This window comes from Amblyomma americanum, chromosome 3, assembly GCF_052857255.1.
Source record: "Amblyomma americanum isolate KBUSLIRL-KWMA chromosome 3, ASM5285725v1, whole genome shotgun sequence".
NCBI classification, from domain to species: Eukaryota; Metazoa; Arthropoda; class Arachnida; order Ixodida; family Ixodidae; genus Amblyomma; species Amblyomma americanum.
This window is the reverse complement of record NC_135499.1, coordinates 107,955,417-107,971,275: the sequence shown is the minus strand read 5'-3', so window position 1 is coordinate 107,971,275 and position 15,859 is coordinate 107,955,417. Positions and strand designations below refer to the sequence as shown.

Genomic DNA, 15,859 nt, shown 5'->3' with positions numbered 1-15,859 from the left:
CGGAGGCAGATAAAGGCAAGCATCACCGCGCGCAAGACCGAGCGCGAAAGGTGGTTCTTGACTACAACGCGCCTTCATTAAGGTCAAACCCAAGACACAACTATTTTTCTTGGGCACCGGTTAAATTTTTTAACCCTTCTATTTTCTTTTTCTCCTTTTTTTGGCTGGGTTTCCACTTCTGCTTAGAATTTATTTAATAACTTGAGTTTACTGACCTCGTGACCATTTTGCGCCGCTCGGATCTCGATAGAAAGAGGAAAAAGAGGAGAAACAAGGGCGTGCCCGCTGAAGCCTACTGTTCGGCGCGCCGCTGAGACGTGACATCAACGCCGCTTGTACTTGAGTCTCAAGACAGAACGCGTTCTGAGACTGAGATGGAGTCAGCTACCAACGATAGTGCGCCTTCTGCAAACGTTGCCGCCACCGTTCCCTCATCCTCGACCTCAGGAGATGGCACGAAGTCCGTGAGCCACGACTGGACGACTAGCAGCGGCAGCAAGGTGAGGATCTAGTCGAATATATGCGCGACTAAGAAGTCACTAGAAGGTCCGATTACCAGCGCGAACAATATCGTAATGCGAACGCAACGGGGGTAATGAATACCATGGACATATCTAAACTGAAAATTGAAACATCGATTTCGGGGAGTACATATTGTCATATAGTCATGCAATTTACGCCCGAATCTCCTTTCTTTAAACATCGATTTTGTAATACAGTTCTCTTATTTGTAATCAGGCATACATTCTCATAAGACGAGCTCACTCTTTAAGAAATACAGTTTTTGTAATTCAAGGCGCGCTTCGTGTGCCCGCAGGTCGAGCAGGACACATCGATTTCAAGCAAGAAAAAGAGCGCCCAGTCGGCCCTCGTGCTGGGGTCGCCCTCCGACCTCAGAGCGGACGAAGAGCTCCACCAGTCGGCGAGGGCGGCCACAGGGGGCGTCATCGCAGTGCTCGCCCTGAGCATGTTGATGCTGCTGCTGCACGTGGAGCGCAGATACCTCGATGCCACGACCACCGAGGTAGTCTTCGAGAACTACTCCATAGTAGTGCCGGAGACCGAGCTGAGGACGCCTGTCACCTGGCCGACGCTTAAGGAGACACCCTTCAGGCCGCCGGCCACAGAAGGAGAAAACTCCACCATGGAGGGGGATACGGAGAGCCTGCCCGAAGATTCACCATCGAACGTAACGGAGCTCACGGGGGCGCCTACCTTAGAACTTACCGACGATTCGTCATCACCAACGCCGAACGTGAACTCATCGGCCCCAGAACCAGCAACGGAATCAATAGCGGAATCGAACGTGAACTCTGCGACTGAGGAACCAACAACGCAATCGACCCCTCCCCCAGGCATCTTAGTAGTACGCGCATGACAGCGGACGTCACCGCGGTCCAACCGCCACGACTACAGGAAGTGGACCGTAAACGAGCGAGTTGTGTCGCGACGATGTGAATAAACGCGCTCGTTAAAGACGTGCGCCGATGCTTCCTTTGACCTACAGTGACTGCTTCGCCTCCTCTTCTTAAAAATCTACCTCAAGATTGGAGTGCAGGTTTGCGATAACAAGTAGCGTATATAACAGACCATTGATCCTGCTGTTACTTTGTTCTTGATGACCTCATATTTGTCTCCCGATTTACTCCTGATTTCAGCAAAATTGCTCGGTCGTTTATTTGTTATAGTGCCGTGGTGTCTGTACTATATGCGAAACTGTTTTTATCAATGTGCCTTTTCTGCAGCGGTGGTTCAGAAATCATGATGCTCGGCTACTGACCCTAAAGAGGGGAGTTCAATTCTAGCTGTGGCGATTTCATTTCGATGGTGGCGAAATGCTAGACGACCGTACACGCTTAAGAACCCCAGGTGGTCGAAATTACCTGGAGCCCCGCACTATGGCGTCTCTCAGCCTGAGTCGCTTTGGGACGCTAAACCGCATAAAGCTAAACTAATCTTAATTGTGTTCTGCTTACCCATGCAACGAGCGCACACGTTGTGTTATACTGTTTGATTTAGCACTACTCAAGTTTTCACTGTAGGGGAGGAGGAAGGTATTCAATCTGTGTATGCATTTTTCTTTATCGCTACACTTACTCTCCTCGACAGGATAGCAAATAAGGGTATTTTCAAAAGCCTGGTATCGCTAGCGCGTGGGAAACTGCCCGGGCAAGGCCAGTCTAGCTCGATCCACGGCGCGGATGAGACGCTTTTAGGGCCCCCGTCTCCCCTGAGCTGAGCCAATGACTACGCAGAATATTACGTGTGTAATTCCAGCTACTACAAAATATGTTCCTTATACGCTCTTCCGTGGTCTTCGCTGTCTCTCCAGCAAGCACAGCGCCCAATGCTGGCTCAGTATTTGTGGAATTGTGGAAGACTGAATAGAGTATAACTCGATGTGCAGAGGAGGTTTTAAATAGACGCATAAAGAATGCGCAAGAATGACTAGAAGCGCTTTCAACGTCCATCTCTGCTATAATACTGCTTGATCGCGCTCCATTTCCAAGGATCGTGGGCAGAAGGGAATGAGCAGCGAAGCCAGAATTAAGAGGAGCTTCAGCTTATAAAAGATTGCATGCAGTTGTTTTTCAACACTAATTTTTCGCAACCGCTAAACGAACGCAGAAAATGAAGGAACAAACAGGACGAGACAGGAAGCGCTCATCCTGTATGTTCCTTGTTTGTCCGTGCTCTTTTAGCGCTTGCGAAAAATGACAAACGTGCACCAACTAGCCCGATCCGCCACTCTTTTGCTTTTCAACAGGAAGCGCTTCGTAAATTCTTTGGTTAAGCCTCCGTCATAACATGTCCCACATGTTATTTTGTTCGCTATTCTCGATCATAGTAATGTCGGTTCGATTATCAAAGATGGAGTGGCCATGGCGTACAGGAATTGCACCACGCAGCTTATCATAAACAAGAGTCTGGGGGCCCCCATTGCCGTGCAGCGTTCTGTACGCCAGGGTTGCTCACTCAGTCCACTTTTATTTTGTCTTTACATTGAAACACTGTGCTTGGCTATTATTCAGAATGATTCGATTCGCGGGTTTCAACTGCAAGCTTCTGAAGTAAAGCTCTTAGCATATGCCGATGATGTCGCCGTGTGCTGCATCGACCAAGGAAGTATTACAGCAACGGTTGAAGTAGTGAAGTTTTTCCGGGATCTCACGGGCAGTTTAATTAACTGGGGTAAATGCCTGGGATTCTGGCATGGAGAATGGCCGACAACCCCAGACACATTTGCTGGCGTGACGTGGGTGAACACCCCAGCGAAGTACCTAGGTGTCCCTCTGGAATGCTACAAAAACAATGATGACCTCTGGCTAAGCCAGCTGCACGAAACGCGAGAAAAAGCAGACAGGTGGAAGGGGGTTCCCCTTTCTTTCTTCGCCAGGGCCACAGTGTGCAATCTTTTTTTTTTGTAAGTAAGTTGTGGTATTTGATGCAGGTACTGCACTGCTAGCGGCTAAATGTGCAAAGGCTACACAGAGTGTTCGCCACCTTTATATGGGCATCGCAATGGGAAAGGTGTAGTCGAACGAACTTGTTCAGGAGGGTGAAAGACGGCGGTCTTAGCCTGTCGCATCTCTCTGTGCGACAGCTCGTTAATAGTTTTATGTTTTTTCGTGACACGAGCGATCCTTTTTTACGCACAGTGTGCCAAGTCAGATTAAGAGGTGCGTTGCCTAGTTTTGTTGTTGGCACAAATGTGATGCATTGATCCATTTCAGGTTTTTTCAAGGAGGTCGTGACTAGTGTACGGTTCTTGTCGGCGCGTTTTTTCATTCATTATCTTTCTTCAGTGAAAAGAAGAACACTGCATAAAGATGTGTGTGAGAGCATTTTGCCGGAACCATTGTACAGAGCCTTGCATAGTGGAGAACCCGGTCAGAATGTTTTAAAAAGGGTAAAGAGAATGCAGGTGACGCCTGGAATGAAATCCTTTTTCTTCAAGCTACACACTGAAACACTGCCAGTAAAGAAATTCCTAGAGCAACGGGGCTTTTTCTTACCGTGGGAGGCTGACTGTATGATATGCAAACAGCCCGAAACTATAGATCATGTTTTTCTGCATTCCTGGGAAGGTGTGTACTTTTGGGATGTTCTGCAGCGAACGGTCAAAAAAGATTTTCCACTGGACCCACACGGCATTAGATACCTAGCAATAAACAATGAAGACGGAATTCCATTCGACCTCTTAATGCTGGCCGGACTCCACTCTGTATGGCGCTCCCGCACGGCCGGTTTCCATTGTGATCCGGATGCGAGGCCCGCACCGATGTATTTTCGCGAGAGTATAGCGAGATTTGTTGAAGTGCAGAAGTCGCTTGAGCCTGTACCACAGTGGCTGCCGAGATTAGAAGCCTTGACAGCGCTGAAAGAATTTTAATATGACAACGTCAGTACAAAGCTAACTGCTGCGGCATTTTTGTCAGCCTTATTTTTTGTATCTATTTCTGTGTACCATCATGTGTTACTGTGCACTGTCGGAGAGCGGCAATAAAGAAAAAAAAAGAGTGGCGCAGTAGAAGCGTGCTGGGCCCATAACCCAGAGGTCCGTGGATCGAAACCACGCTCTGCTGTTGTTTTGGTACTTTTTCTTCTATCCTTTTTACTCAACAGAAATATTCAATCTTTACTACAATTTGCCTTCTAATATAGTCTACGTTGCAGTACACCGCAATCAGCAGAGTGGCGCAGTGGAAGCGTGCTGGGCCCATAACCCAGAGGTCCGTGGATCGAAACCACGCTCTGCTAAAGTTTTTTTTTTCTTTTTTACAACCAGAAATATTCAATTACAATTTGCCTCGTAAAACAGGCTACTTTGCTGCGCAGCGCAACCAGCAGAATGGCGCAGAGGATTGAGCTTCCGGCCACGCTTTGGAATGGACGTATGATGACGGGCTCCGTAGGAGCGGCTTCGGCGGGCATGTCTGGCCGCGGTAACAGGACTGCGGAAAAGGAATGCGACTACCAGGTTGTTCTACCAGGCTAGCCTAAAGTGCGTTTCGTTTTAAATACAGCTTTTTGCATGCTGATGTCGCGGCCCGTCCGTACTGTGTGGAAGATTTCCGCGACGCGTTGGCGGAACATTCGCTGCTCCCGGACGTTATCGCCCGGGTGGCGTATCGCATGAGTCACGTCTGGGCCATCAATTTAAAGGATGCCGAGGCGGTAAAGCCGATTATAGGCATCAGGGAGCTACTTGTGAAAAAGCGTCGCTGCCTGTTGATTCACTTGGCGAACCAGGACGTGCGCATGAAGCTGCACTGGCTTCTACACAGTGTGGCCGACGAGGAGGTGCGAGCAGCCTTTGCACCGTATGGAAAAGTTTCGGAAACTTCCCGGGAGCGCTGGCGGGTGCATGACATGACAGAAAAGGGATCAACGACACGGTTCGTCACCCTAAAGATGAAAGGCGGGGTGAAACTCAACGACCTGCCACGCCAGCTGAACGTCGGCGGTGAGTTGGCCCTTGTCGTCATTACTCGCAGGCCTCCCTTGTCCCTCCGCTGTCGGAGTACGGGCCACATCCGTAGAGTGCCGGGTTCCACGTTGTGTAGTTTGTCGACGGTTCGGCCACGAAGATGGCCAGTGTGCGCGCAATTACGCGAGCATTGCTGGACCCGGGACAAGGGAGGACTCATCTGAGCTTCTAATGGACGAGGCGGATGCGGAGGAAGCAGCTGGCTCTACAGGGCTGAAAGTGAAACAGGATGCGCCTTCCTTGACGCTTCTAACGAAGCATAAAGTTACGGCAGTCAGCGATGATAAGGCTAGTGAGAAAGTCGTGGATGCTCTCTCCGAAGACGACCACGATTCACCGAAAGAAACGACGAAAGTTTGCGTCGAAACACCTGGAGGCGTGGAGTCTCCGAGGACTGACGCTATGGACGTCAACCAGGAAACGGCGGCCTCAATGGCTGGGAAACGCCCACATAGAGAGAGCGTTGGTAAGAAGCAGCAGTCTGGCGATGGCAGCGATGAGCCACCGTCGAAAGCACCTGGGATACAACGTTCAACGTTAAAACCGCTGCCGAATTTATCGGCTGAAACGTGGCCGGCGGGGAAACCGCCTCCGTAGTTGTCTGGTGCTCAGGAAGATCTGTGTGTCGGTTTTCAGCCGACTATCGTCAAGCAGCCTCAGCAACAAAGCTGGGAATGTGCGCGAAATGGGTTTCAGTGGCTGGACATGCTTGCAAATGTATCCTAGCGGTTCGCTGGAAGGATGTGTGCGCTCCGGATCGTCAAACGAGGAAGGCTACGTGACTGCGAAGGTGGGCAAGTACGTACGTCTACTGGTGACGCTTCAAACGCATGGCGCATAAGATAAAGACACCACTACGCGTAGCTACTTTGAATGTCAGAGGGCTAGGAGCTAGAAGGCGACTATGACAGCTTAATCGGCTCCTTCTGGATAACAATATAGATATAGTAGCTTTGCAAGAGTCAGAGATAGAGACTTAAGAGCATACCAAACGCATGGTGTCCTTTTTAAAAAAACTTAGATGTGTGTGTATGTCATTCTGTTGGGCATCGGGTGGATGCTTGCTATTTATTCGTAATTCGTTAGGAATAAGCGTCGAGTCAGTGTTCGCCTGTCAAAGCGGTCGTCTTTTGGTAACTGATTTCACTTTCTCGAATTTATGTTGGAGTGTTGTGTGTTTGTATGCTCCTATTTTAGAAAGAGAGCGTCAATTGTTTTTCGAAGTTGAGCGTGTGACGGAATCCCGTCTGGCCGGGAGCGTACATTTGAAAAAATAAGAGACGCCGACCAGTGAAAAAAGGGTCGTTCTTGACGTTCCAGCTTCCACGCGGAAGCCTTGTTCACAAACTACGTCACGCACGCAGTTCTTTTAAGAACCGTAGCATTCGAAGGCGCTTGACACGAAGTCAGGTGAGCGCAATGTCTGGGGCCGGTTAGGCCTGAAGTCTGTCCACCCCATCGCTTGGAACCATTTGCGCACCAAACTGGATTTGAGCACCAAACTGTGCTATACTTGTGCACTGCAAAGTTAAAGGGAACAAAGTATTTTACCTAATTGAAAACTCAAGAGTCTGCACACTTCTCGAAGTAGTCTCGGAGACACTTCTCTTATAAAAGTAGAAAGTACTTCGACAAGCCCAACGTATGTGACCCTTACTCGTCGAGGATTAAATTTGCTTAATTTAGAAGTCTGGTGGTGGTCGTGCATTGCACGCCGGTACGACTTCCACTTTATGAATAAACTGAGGAAAATAGTCGCATGTTGCACTTGTAAGCATGAACACGGTATTCAGTTACGGGTAGGACAGGTTCACATTTCTTATTCATGTTTTTCTGTGCAAAATCTTAAAGCGCAGTGTCATGACAAGGTGAGAGCGGGCATGTACAAACCAGTTTCTTACATAAAAGTGTGGTTAGAAAAAGTTTTTCAATGCACCAACCAAGCCCATGAACGAGCGAACATTGGGCGCGAACCGCGAAAGCACACGACATCATGCAACGTTTGCATTTTCACAGCGCGTCAACGGAATTCAGCTTGTAAAGTACACTATTTGAAGCGCTAAGAACTTTTTTTAATATTTGGTACAAAAAGTGTCCGTCTTAAACGCAAAAAAAAAATAAAAATTTGATGACTAGCTGTATTTGCCGACACGAAGAGAAAGGCCTCTCTTTTTCAGAAATATTTTCTCTCCTTTCCGAAAGTACCCACTGAGGCGGCTGTTTGATAACATTAGGCCAGCGCTTTGAAAAAGAGGGTGATAGAGTGTAGTACGCAATTTCGAAGGTAACTTTTTGATGTGTCACGGTAGACGTGTGTTTTAAAGCCAGGCAAACTTCAAAACAATTTCTATACGTTGGGTGTTTCCCTGAATCGTGCAAGCTTCTCGTGTAGTATTGCATGCTGCCAAGTGCGCTACACTTGCTGACTAATACAGTCGTACTAAAGTCGTGCTCACTAATATGTAGAGCACGAATAAAGTACGCTACATTTTCTCAATAATACATGTGCATAGTAGTGCATTGGATGGTTCTCAACCTTCAGTGCCAATGACCGCAGAGTTTTTCCACCACCAGGCGCTTCGCACTACTCGTTACCAAGCCTTTTTATTTGGATAACTGCGTTCGGGAAGACTGATGGGACACATGGCACGTTCGAAAAGACTCTTCTCAAATATCATTTAATAAGCGAAATTCTACCGTTGTAGCCGTACTCTGCTAAAGCTCTTAACTAAGCTATTCGCTTACTGGCTATAGACACAGTACTGCAGGCCAGAACAGTAGAACTATCGTTGCTATGTTTGGAGTCGTACTATGCTGGGTCAACTGATCCATTCTTAAAGTTCTTACAGCCCCGCAACAGAATAACTTTTCTTCGTTTTAAGTTTTCTCACACGCCATATCTCGGCACAGTACAAGGTCTCTAATTGTGCAATTGCGTCCGACATAATTATGTACACGTTTTTATTTTTTCTTGCTCTTTGTTTCAAATGCCAGAAAAGTTCCACATGTGGCAGGAAAACAGCATCTGCTCCGTTTGCTTGTGGTGTATCATATTCGCCGCGTTCCTCAGCGTCCTCAACCTTTGTACATCTATTCTCTCACAACGCCACCAAAAGTACGTTTCCGCTCTAAAATGAATGCGTGAAACAAGGCGCTTTCAAGTTGGCTTCCATTTTCTCCGTTTTTATTTTTTGCCTGCTGTGTAAGAGACGCATGTTGGGGAGCGACACAGCACCAACGTACTGGTTCTGTTATTAACACAGCACTTAACCAAGGACGCTCAAAAGGGAGGAAAACGAATCCGAAGAGCGGCAGCACTTAGTTAAGAACGGTGTCGTCGTGCGCGCTAGCTAGTGCGCGCCCCCTCGTGCTGCGCTGTCCTCGCACTTTCACGACGCGAGGCGTTCGCTGTTCTCGCTGCCGCCGGCCGCGGCGTCCAGTCGTGAGGGCGACCTCTTCGTCTGGTCATTCGGTTTCATTCGCTGGCGCCTTCTCCCCCACAACACCTTCCTGATGTTTCGAGGGTCTCCGCTGTCCACCCCCAGTCAGTCTAGTCGTAGCGCTGGCTTTATTCCCCTTCCTTGTCGAAGCGCGGGCAGGGGAAGACTGAGTATAGCTTCGAGACGGCAGTGCGGGTCCTTCCATTGTCACGGTCTTCGTCGTCCATGCAGCTGTACTGGCGCTCAACGCCGACGTCGCCTCAGTTCCGGACGCAGTCGAGGACGAAGGCGCGAGGAGTACTGGCATCCGCAAGTACCCCGCAGAGCGGCCATGCGACACCAAATACACGGCCACAATTAGCGTCAGGCTGCCCATCCCGCCCAGGTAGAGCAGGCACCAGAAGCAGGGATGGCGGTGGCTTTGACGACGCTGGGAACTGTTGAGGTCGCCGAGGCCGCGTTCGGCTTCGGCCGTTACCCTCGGGGTGGTCGTGAATTCGGCCACCGCGATGGCGGCGCCTCTGCGTTTAGGCCGCGGCCGATGTTCGGCGCCGATGGGCACCGCTGCGGTCGCTGCCGGTGCTGCTGCAGCCGGAATAGCTCCTGCTTCGTGCGGGTCTTTGGTGGATTTCAGGAGCCGGAATGTCTGGTTGCTGGCCAGTGGCTTTGTGGAGGACGGTTGGCTTTGTGTCGCTGCCGTCGTCAACAAAGCCCTTTGTCGGAAGACTGCATCCGCCATCACACTTGTTCTTCCTCTTCGTCTTCCTCGCCGTCAATAGGGTGGGGTGCTCCATCATCTCTGGGCTTCCGGAACGCCAAGCATTTGCAAGGAGAATAGGCGACGTTATAAGCCTTGCCGAAAGGAAAGTGCGTTAAAAAAAGAGGACGGAACTGTTGTGGCTGCAAAAGAAGATCGAAAAAATTTCTGGCGCCTGCTACTTCTTATGCTCCCGAAATCCTGCACACCGTTGACTATTAATAGTATTGTTTTTTTTACAATATTTCATATTACACGGTAGTGCGCCATGAAGAAAGCTGCACACAGGCAGTTTTCACCAGCCCAGTCTTCCTGGTTTGTTTATATTCGCAGAAGAAGCACATCAAAAATATAAACAGAATTGGCACCATAAGCGAAATGTTACATAATCGTAGCAGTGAGCATGCTTTGAACGAAAGCAAATCCCAGTAAAAAAATACATAATATTTTTGAAAAAAAAGCCAAATACTCTGAAGTAAGCACTTTCCAGAAGGCGGAGATTCCAGTATGAAGAAAAAATTAACTCGTCAGTTTTTAGGCATTCAAAAGAGAGCGTGACGTGTATGATGAACGCTCCTCTCAAGTATTATTACTTGGAGTAGGAACCAGCCAGCTTTCTGCCTAATGGCGGGCATGCAACGCTGAGGTGAACCCAGCTTTGCATTTTTGAAAGACACCCTTTCACCTTGACAGGTATTTCGCCCATGTGCACCCGCTCCCGCAAGTATTTAAAATATTCGGGTGCGGGGCGCGTACATATGTAACAGAAGCTGCTACTTTGTCAGGCAAAGGGAGTCTCTCGGTATGTTACCTTTATACCAGTGAATCTTTTTTCAACGTGCTCTCTTCATCGATAGCCAGTGTTGAGATAATCAAATACACTTGTTTCACTCCATTTTACCAGCAGCTTTCGTGGGCTATCATAATGCTCATTAGTTCCAATGTAAAAAGCTTTTATGAGCAGAAAAGCGCCGAATAATGTCTGCGTAAAACCGGTGCAAGGCCTTTGGTTACGCCTCTGCTGATGTGCTGTACGGCAAATATCTTAGTCGTGAACAGAAATAAAATATTGTGCAAACAAACAGTTTCTGTCATTATTGCTTTTCCTCGAAAATTCCTTAAGTAAGGAAAAGAAACCCCTCTCCCATTTGCACATGACTGTGATGCGCAAAAGCTATACTGTGGTTGTTAGGACCTGATCCGCCAATGAGGCTTAGTGTAAACTTAGACAAATGGGAAGTGCGGTGAACATGGTTCTGGCAGTGGAACTGGCAGAAAATAACCAAGATCCACGGGAGCCATACGTACTTGCTCTGCTGTCGCGGAGATGACGATGAATCAACATTTATTAAGCACGATATAAATCGGTGGTGCACGCAGGCACCACACAGGGTGGTTCCCTAGTTACGGGACCCATATGTTTTCAGCAGCTCCAGGCCCCTGTCCATCAGTGCAAGATATAATCGGTAGGGTTCCTCCCTTTCGCGGGGAAGGCCAGCAGAACTGTGTTGTATATGAATAAAGAATAAATAACATTATTACTGGTAAAACCTGTTCAGCACTGTTCTTATGCAGCACTTTGAAACCATTCACTCCCCTCTGTAATGCCCTATGCATGGGCTATAAAGGAATTTGAAATAAACAATAAACAATTAAATAGCAGGCAAACCTAACAAGACACTGCAGAGCCATACTACATCTCCAATACATATGACAAGTGGACGGCAAATCCAAACTTAACTCTGGAGCAAACAAAGCTGCACTCTCGAGTAATCTTCGTAATCTATTTTTGCCTGTTCACCTGCTTGGGCGACGTGCAGATGCGTCTTTCATATTTATATAAGTTGTTCTTGCTCAATAAAGGTTCAGGTGTTTACACCAGGGCAGTGCCATTTTTCACCTCTCCTCTTCTGCCGTCCTCCGTTTTGAGCTGTTCCAGTATGGCCAACCAATATAGACAAGCCCTCGCTTCTGTATGCCCGACTTTGTGCTCGACTGCGACGACTAGTGGAGGCCGCCGGCGAGTTATGCGGACGGCTACCTTATCCAGAAAACGTGCAAACCAAATTACCAGGCCTCTTCTAAAGACGAAGACGCTGAAGCAACAACGTTTTGGCCATCATTCGCGGCACTGCCTTAACCTCACCGGGAAGCTGACACATGGGAATTGTTTCTTTTGTACAACCACATCGTATGCCTACAACTTATTTAAATGTCAAACTCTTAGCTGCTGTATTGTATCCTTTGGCTTTTTTATGCTCGAAAAGCTTTATTGCGTTCTAGAAGATGAAGACTAACATGAGCGGGTGATCCTCGGCGCTGCGTCTCAATGCAGCATACATATGTAAATGTCACCGTCATTTTATTTGTTTTTGTCGTTTTAATTAACGTTCACAACACATCGACTTTTTACGGCTCACGTCTATTTAGGGGAAATGCTCTCAATTTCGGAATGGCCTTTAAATTTATTGATTGCAGTTGCTGGACTTTCTCACCGTTCCAGCGCCGCTCACACGTGTCAGCAGGTAGACGAAAAAGACAACAAGGTCGCGCCCGCAGAAGCATTCTGTTAGGTACACCCCACGGGCTCCGAGGCAGCTTGCGTTGGAGTTTCAAGTCAAAAAGCATTATCCGGCTAACATGAAGCCCTCCACCAACGAAAGTGCGTTCTCTACAACGGCTAGCGTCTCCTACCCGTCATCATCGTCCTCAACACATGGCTCTCGGTCTTCCAGCCACGACTTGACTGCAAGCAGCAGCAGCAGGGTTAGGTTTTCAGTTATTCTGCATGCAGCAATTCGCTTGTAATGCAGATAAATATGCGAGAATTGGTTTGAAGAACTCCCGAATAGGCAGCCGCATATGATTGACCTGGTTTATACTTAAGAATTTTTCGGATGGGATGACGTGCTCAAAACTCCGAAGGCTTCGTTGTTATTCAGATTCATAATAACAATTTAAGGATTCTTAATACCTCGTAGTCTCCCCGTTCATGCAGCAATCTAGTTCATCTCAGCATTTTTAGGTAGTCATGTTTGGAATCGTGACAAGTCGTAGATGCCGATCCAAACTGTTTACTTCATTATTCAATGCAAGGTGTTCTTCCTGTACAGACCGAGAAACGAGGGGCCGACCCATCGCTGCGGTTGGAGTCGCCCGGCGAGATAAGAGGACAAAGAGCTCAACCTAGCGGCCAAGTTTGCAGCGGTCGGCGTCGTCTCGGTGCTGGCCTTGAGTATGCTTATGCTTCTGCTACACGTAGGCCACTGGTACCTGGATACCCCTGTGGCCACAGAGAAATTTTCTGACAATTTCTCCGGAATGGTGATGCCGGAGGTCGCCAGCAGAACGCCTCTCCCTGTGCCGACGCTCAAGCCACCGCCCGTCATCCCGCCGGCAACGGAAGTAGACACCTCGACTATTGGGGAGCCTACAATGACCGAGACCATTAGTTTAGCAACGACAGAAGTGGAGATCACGGAAGCGTCTCGTTCAGAAATAACCATCGAGCCTATAGAGAGGGAAACTTAGTTTACCATCGACGGAAGCAGATATCACAGACGCATCTGATTCGGAAGGACTAACCACCGATTCATCAGCAACATCTAGCATGGAATCAATCACGACGGAATTGCCAGAACAAGAATCCGTCAACAACTCGACGATGAGCGCGGAAGAGCTTAAGCGTGCCTCATTCGGACGAACCAACCGCCAATTCATCAGCGACATCGAGCATAGAGTCAACCACGACGGCATAAACAGAAGCACCTATTCCGGACTCGTCGACGAGGGAATCATAAACAGCGCAGTCGACAGTGGACGCGGCCACGGACGCGTCGGTGACAGAATCGGAAACAGCAAAATCCACAACGGGCGCACCCACGGACTCATCCGCGAGACAACCAGAGACGTCAGAGTCGACCGTGGAAGACCCTATAGACACATCTGACTTGCGCACGGCCAACGACACTTTGCGGACTGAACGAGGAACAGAGTCAACCGCTGAAACGACCGCAGAGTCGACTGCCGAATCGACAAATGTCAGGTCACCGTCAGAAGCAGAGACATCAGAGTCGATCACGGAAGACACGGCGGACACGTTGGCGACGGAAGCAACTGCGTCGACAGCGACCTAAAGCTTTTAAAGAGCGCGCACATCCCGACGGTCCTTGAGACCGATATGAATGATCCATCCGCCACCATTCCGCGCACTGCTTCGTAAGTTAACTTCTCTGGACTGAGCGTGAATAAACGCGCTCGTAAAAAATCTTCATACTTATTTTGATACTTAGAAGGACTTGGCTGTAGGTCAGTTACAGGACATCGTGAGGATGAAAACTGTCCTGTGTTGTCGCCTGCCTCAATCCCGTCCTGTTTTGCGGTTTTGCTCCTCACGATACTTATTTTGACCGGCACTACCTCCATCTTTTCTTCCAACGTTCTAAGAACGTTGCGCCCCCGTTCAAATCCCCCTGTGCTAAGGTGCCTCAGCATATCATCATCAGCCTGACTACACCCACTGAAGGCCAAAGGCCTCTCTCATGTTTCTCAAATTAAACCCGGTCCTTTGCCAGCTGCGCCCACCCTATGCCTGCGAACTTCTTAATTTCATCCGCCCACCTAACCTTCTGCCGCCACCTGCTCCGCTTGCCTTCTCTTGAAATCCACTCCGTTACCCTTCAGGACCAACGGTTGTCTTGCCTTCGCACTACTCTGCCCAAGCCCATTTCTTCCTCTTGATTTCGACTAGGATGAGGAGAACTCGAGCAGCTGTGTTGGCCGCCTCATTGCCCGTCGAGCATCTGGCACGCAGCCTCTCTCTGACACAGTTGACAACCCCTCACCCTTACTAAGCTACGCAGAAATTACGGAGTACTATAAGATCACAAGAAGTAAATATCCTCTTCCTCACAAAAGCCTAAGTAAATATGAAGAGCACATAATCAGGCGACTACAAACTAATACTCTGCCCAATCATTAACTAAAGAGTAAATGGTAGCCAGACACCTACGATTCGTCCTGCCCCTTCTGTGGAGCAGTGGGCACACTCTTTCACGCGGTTTGGGAATGTCAAGAAAACCCAGACTTGGACAGAAATCCCGATCCGACTTATGAGCGCTGGGAGGCAACCTTTCATAGCCACAGCCCCGTAGACCAGAAATCGCTGATTGAGAGGGGCCGGATTAGGATGGTGACCAATGGTATCTCGTACTGAACCCACCCATTTTTTATGCTCTGAATAAATGTTTTTCCTCCTCCTCTACTAGGATGTCATTAACCAGCGTTTCTTCCCTCAACCACTCTTCCCGCTTCCGGTCTTTTAACGTTACACCTATAATTTTTCTTTCCATGGCTCGCTGCGTTGTTCTTAAGCTGAACCTCTTTCGTTAGCCTCCATGTTTCTGCCCCGTAGCTGAGTTCCGGCAAGATAAAGCTGTTGTACACTTTTGAGGGATATTGGTAAACTGCTATTCATGATCTGAGTGAACCTGCCATATGCTCTCCACCCCATTGTTATCCTTCCAGTTATTTCCCTCTCATAATCCCGATCAGCTGTCACTACCTGCCCTAAGTATTCCTTTACCACTCCCACCACCTCGATTCCAATTGTGAACTGCTGTTCCCTTGCTAGGCTGTTGATCATTACTTTGGTTTGCTGCGTGTTAATTTTTAAACCCACCGTTTTGCTCTGCCTGTCTAAACCATTGATCATGTTTTGAAATTTATCTCTTGAGTGACTCAGCAAGGCAATGTCATCAGCGAATCACAGATTATTTAGGTATTCTCCATTTACTCTTATATCCAACTGTTCCCAATTCAGGCCTCGGAATACCTCCTGTAAACAAGCGGGGATTAGCATTGGGAAGATCGTGTCTTCTTGCCTGACGCCCTTCATTATTGGAATTTTACTGCTGGCTTTATGGATGGCTATTTCAGCTGTGCCGTTACTACAGATATCTTCGAGTATTTTCACATAGGGCTCTTCTACACCCTGATTCCGCAATGCCTGTATGACAGCTGAGGTTTCCACAGGGTGGAATACTTTCTCGTAATCAAAGAAGACTATATATAGGGGTTGGTTATATTCAGCGCATTTATCTATCACCTGAGTGATAGTGTGAATATGATCAATTCTTGTATACCCTTACGGAAGCCTGCCTTATCATTTGG

The 15,859-nt window shown here is 48.3% G+C and overlaps 1 protein-coding gene and 1 non-coding gene across 2 annotated transcripts; both read left to right on the top strand.

Annotated features, from left to right (window-relative positions):
• Positions 1–303: 303 nt before the first annotated feature.
• On the top strand, positions 304–1,419 carry LOC144123214 (uncharacterized). Its single transcript, XM_077656088.1, has 2 exons — positions 304–500; positions 818–1,419. The coding sequence occupies exons 1-2, from the start codon at positions 375–377 to the stop codon at positions 1,376–1,378; spliced, it is 687 nt and encodes a 228-aa protein (XP_077512214.1). The 5' UTR covers positions 304–374; the 3' UTR covers positions 1,379–1,419.
• Positions 1,420–4,689: 3,270 nt separating this feature from the next.
• Positions 4,690–4,761, top strand: TRNAM-CAU (transfer RNA methionine (anticodon CAU)). The gene has a single exon. It is a non-coding gene; the product is annotated as a tRNA-Met (tRNA).
• The last annotated feature ends 11,098 nt before the right edge of the window (positions 4,762–15,859 follow it).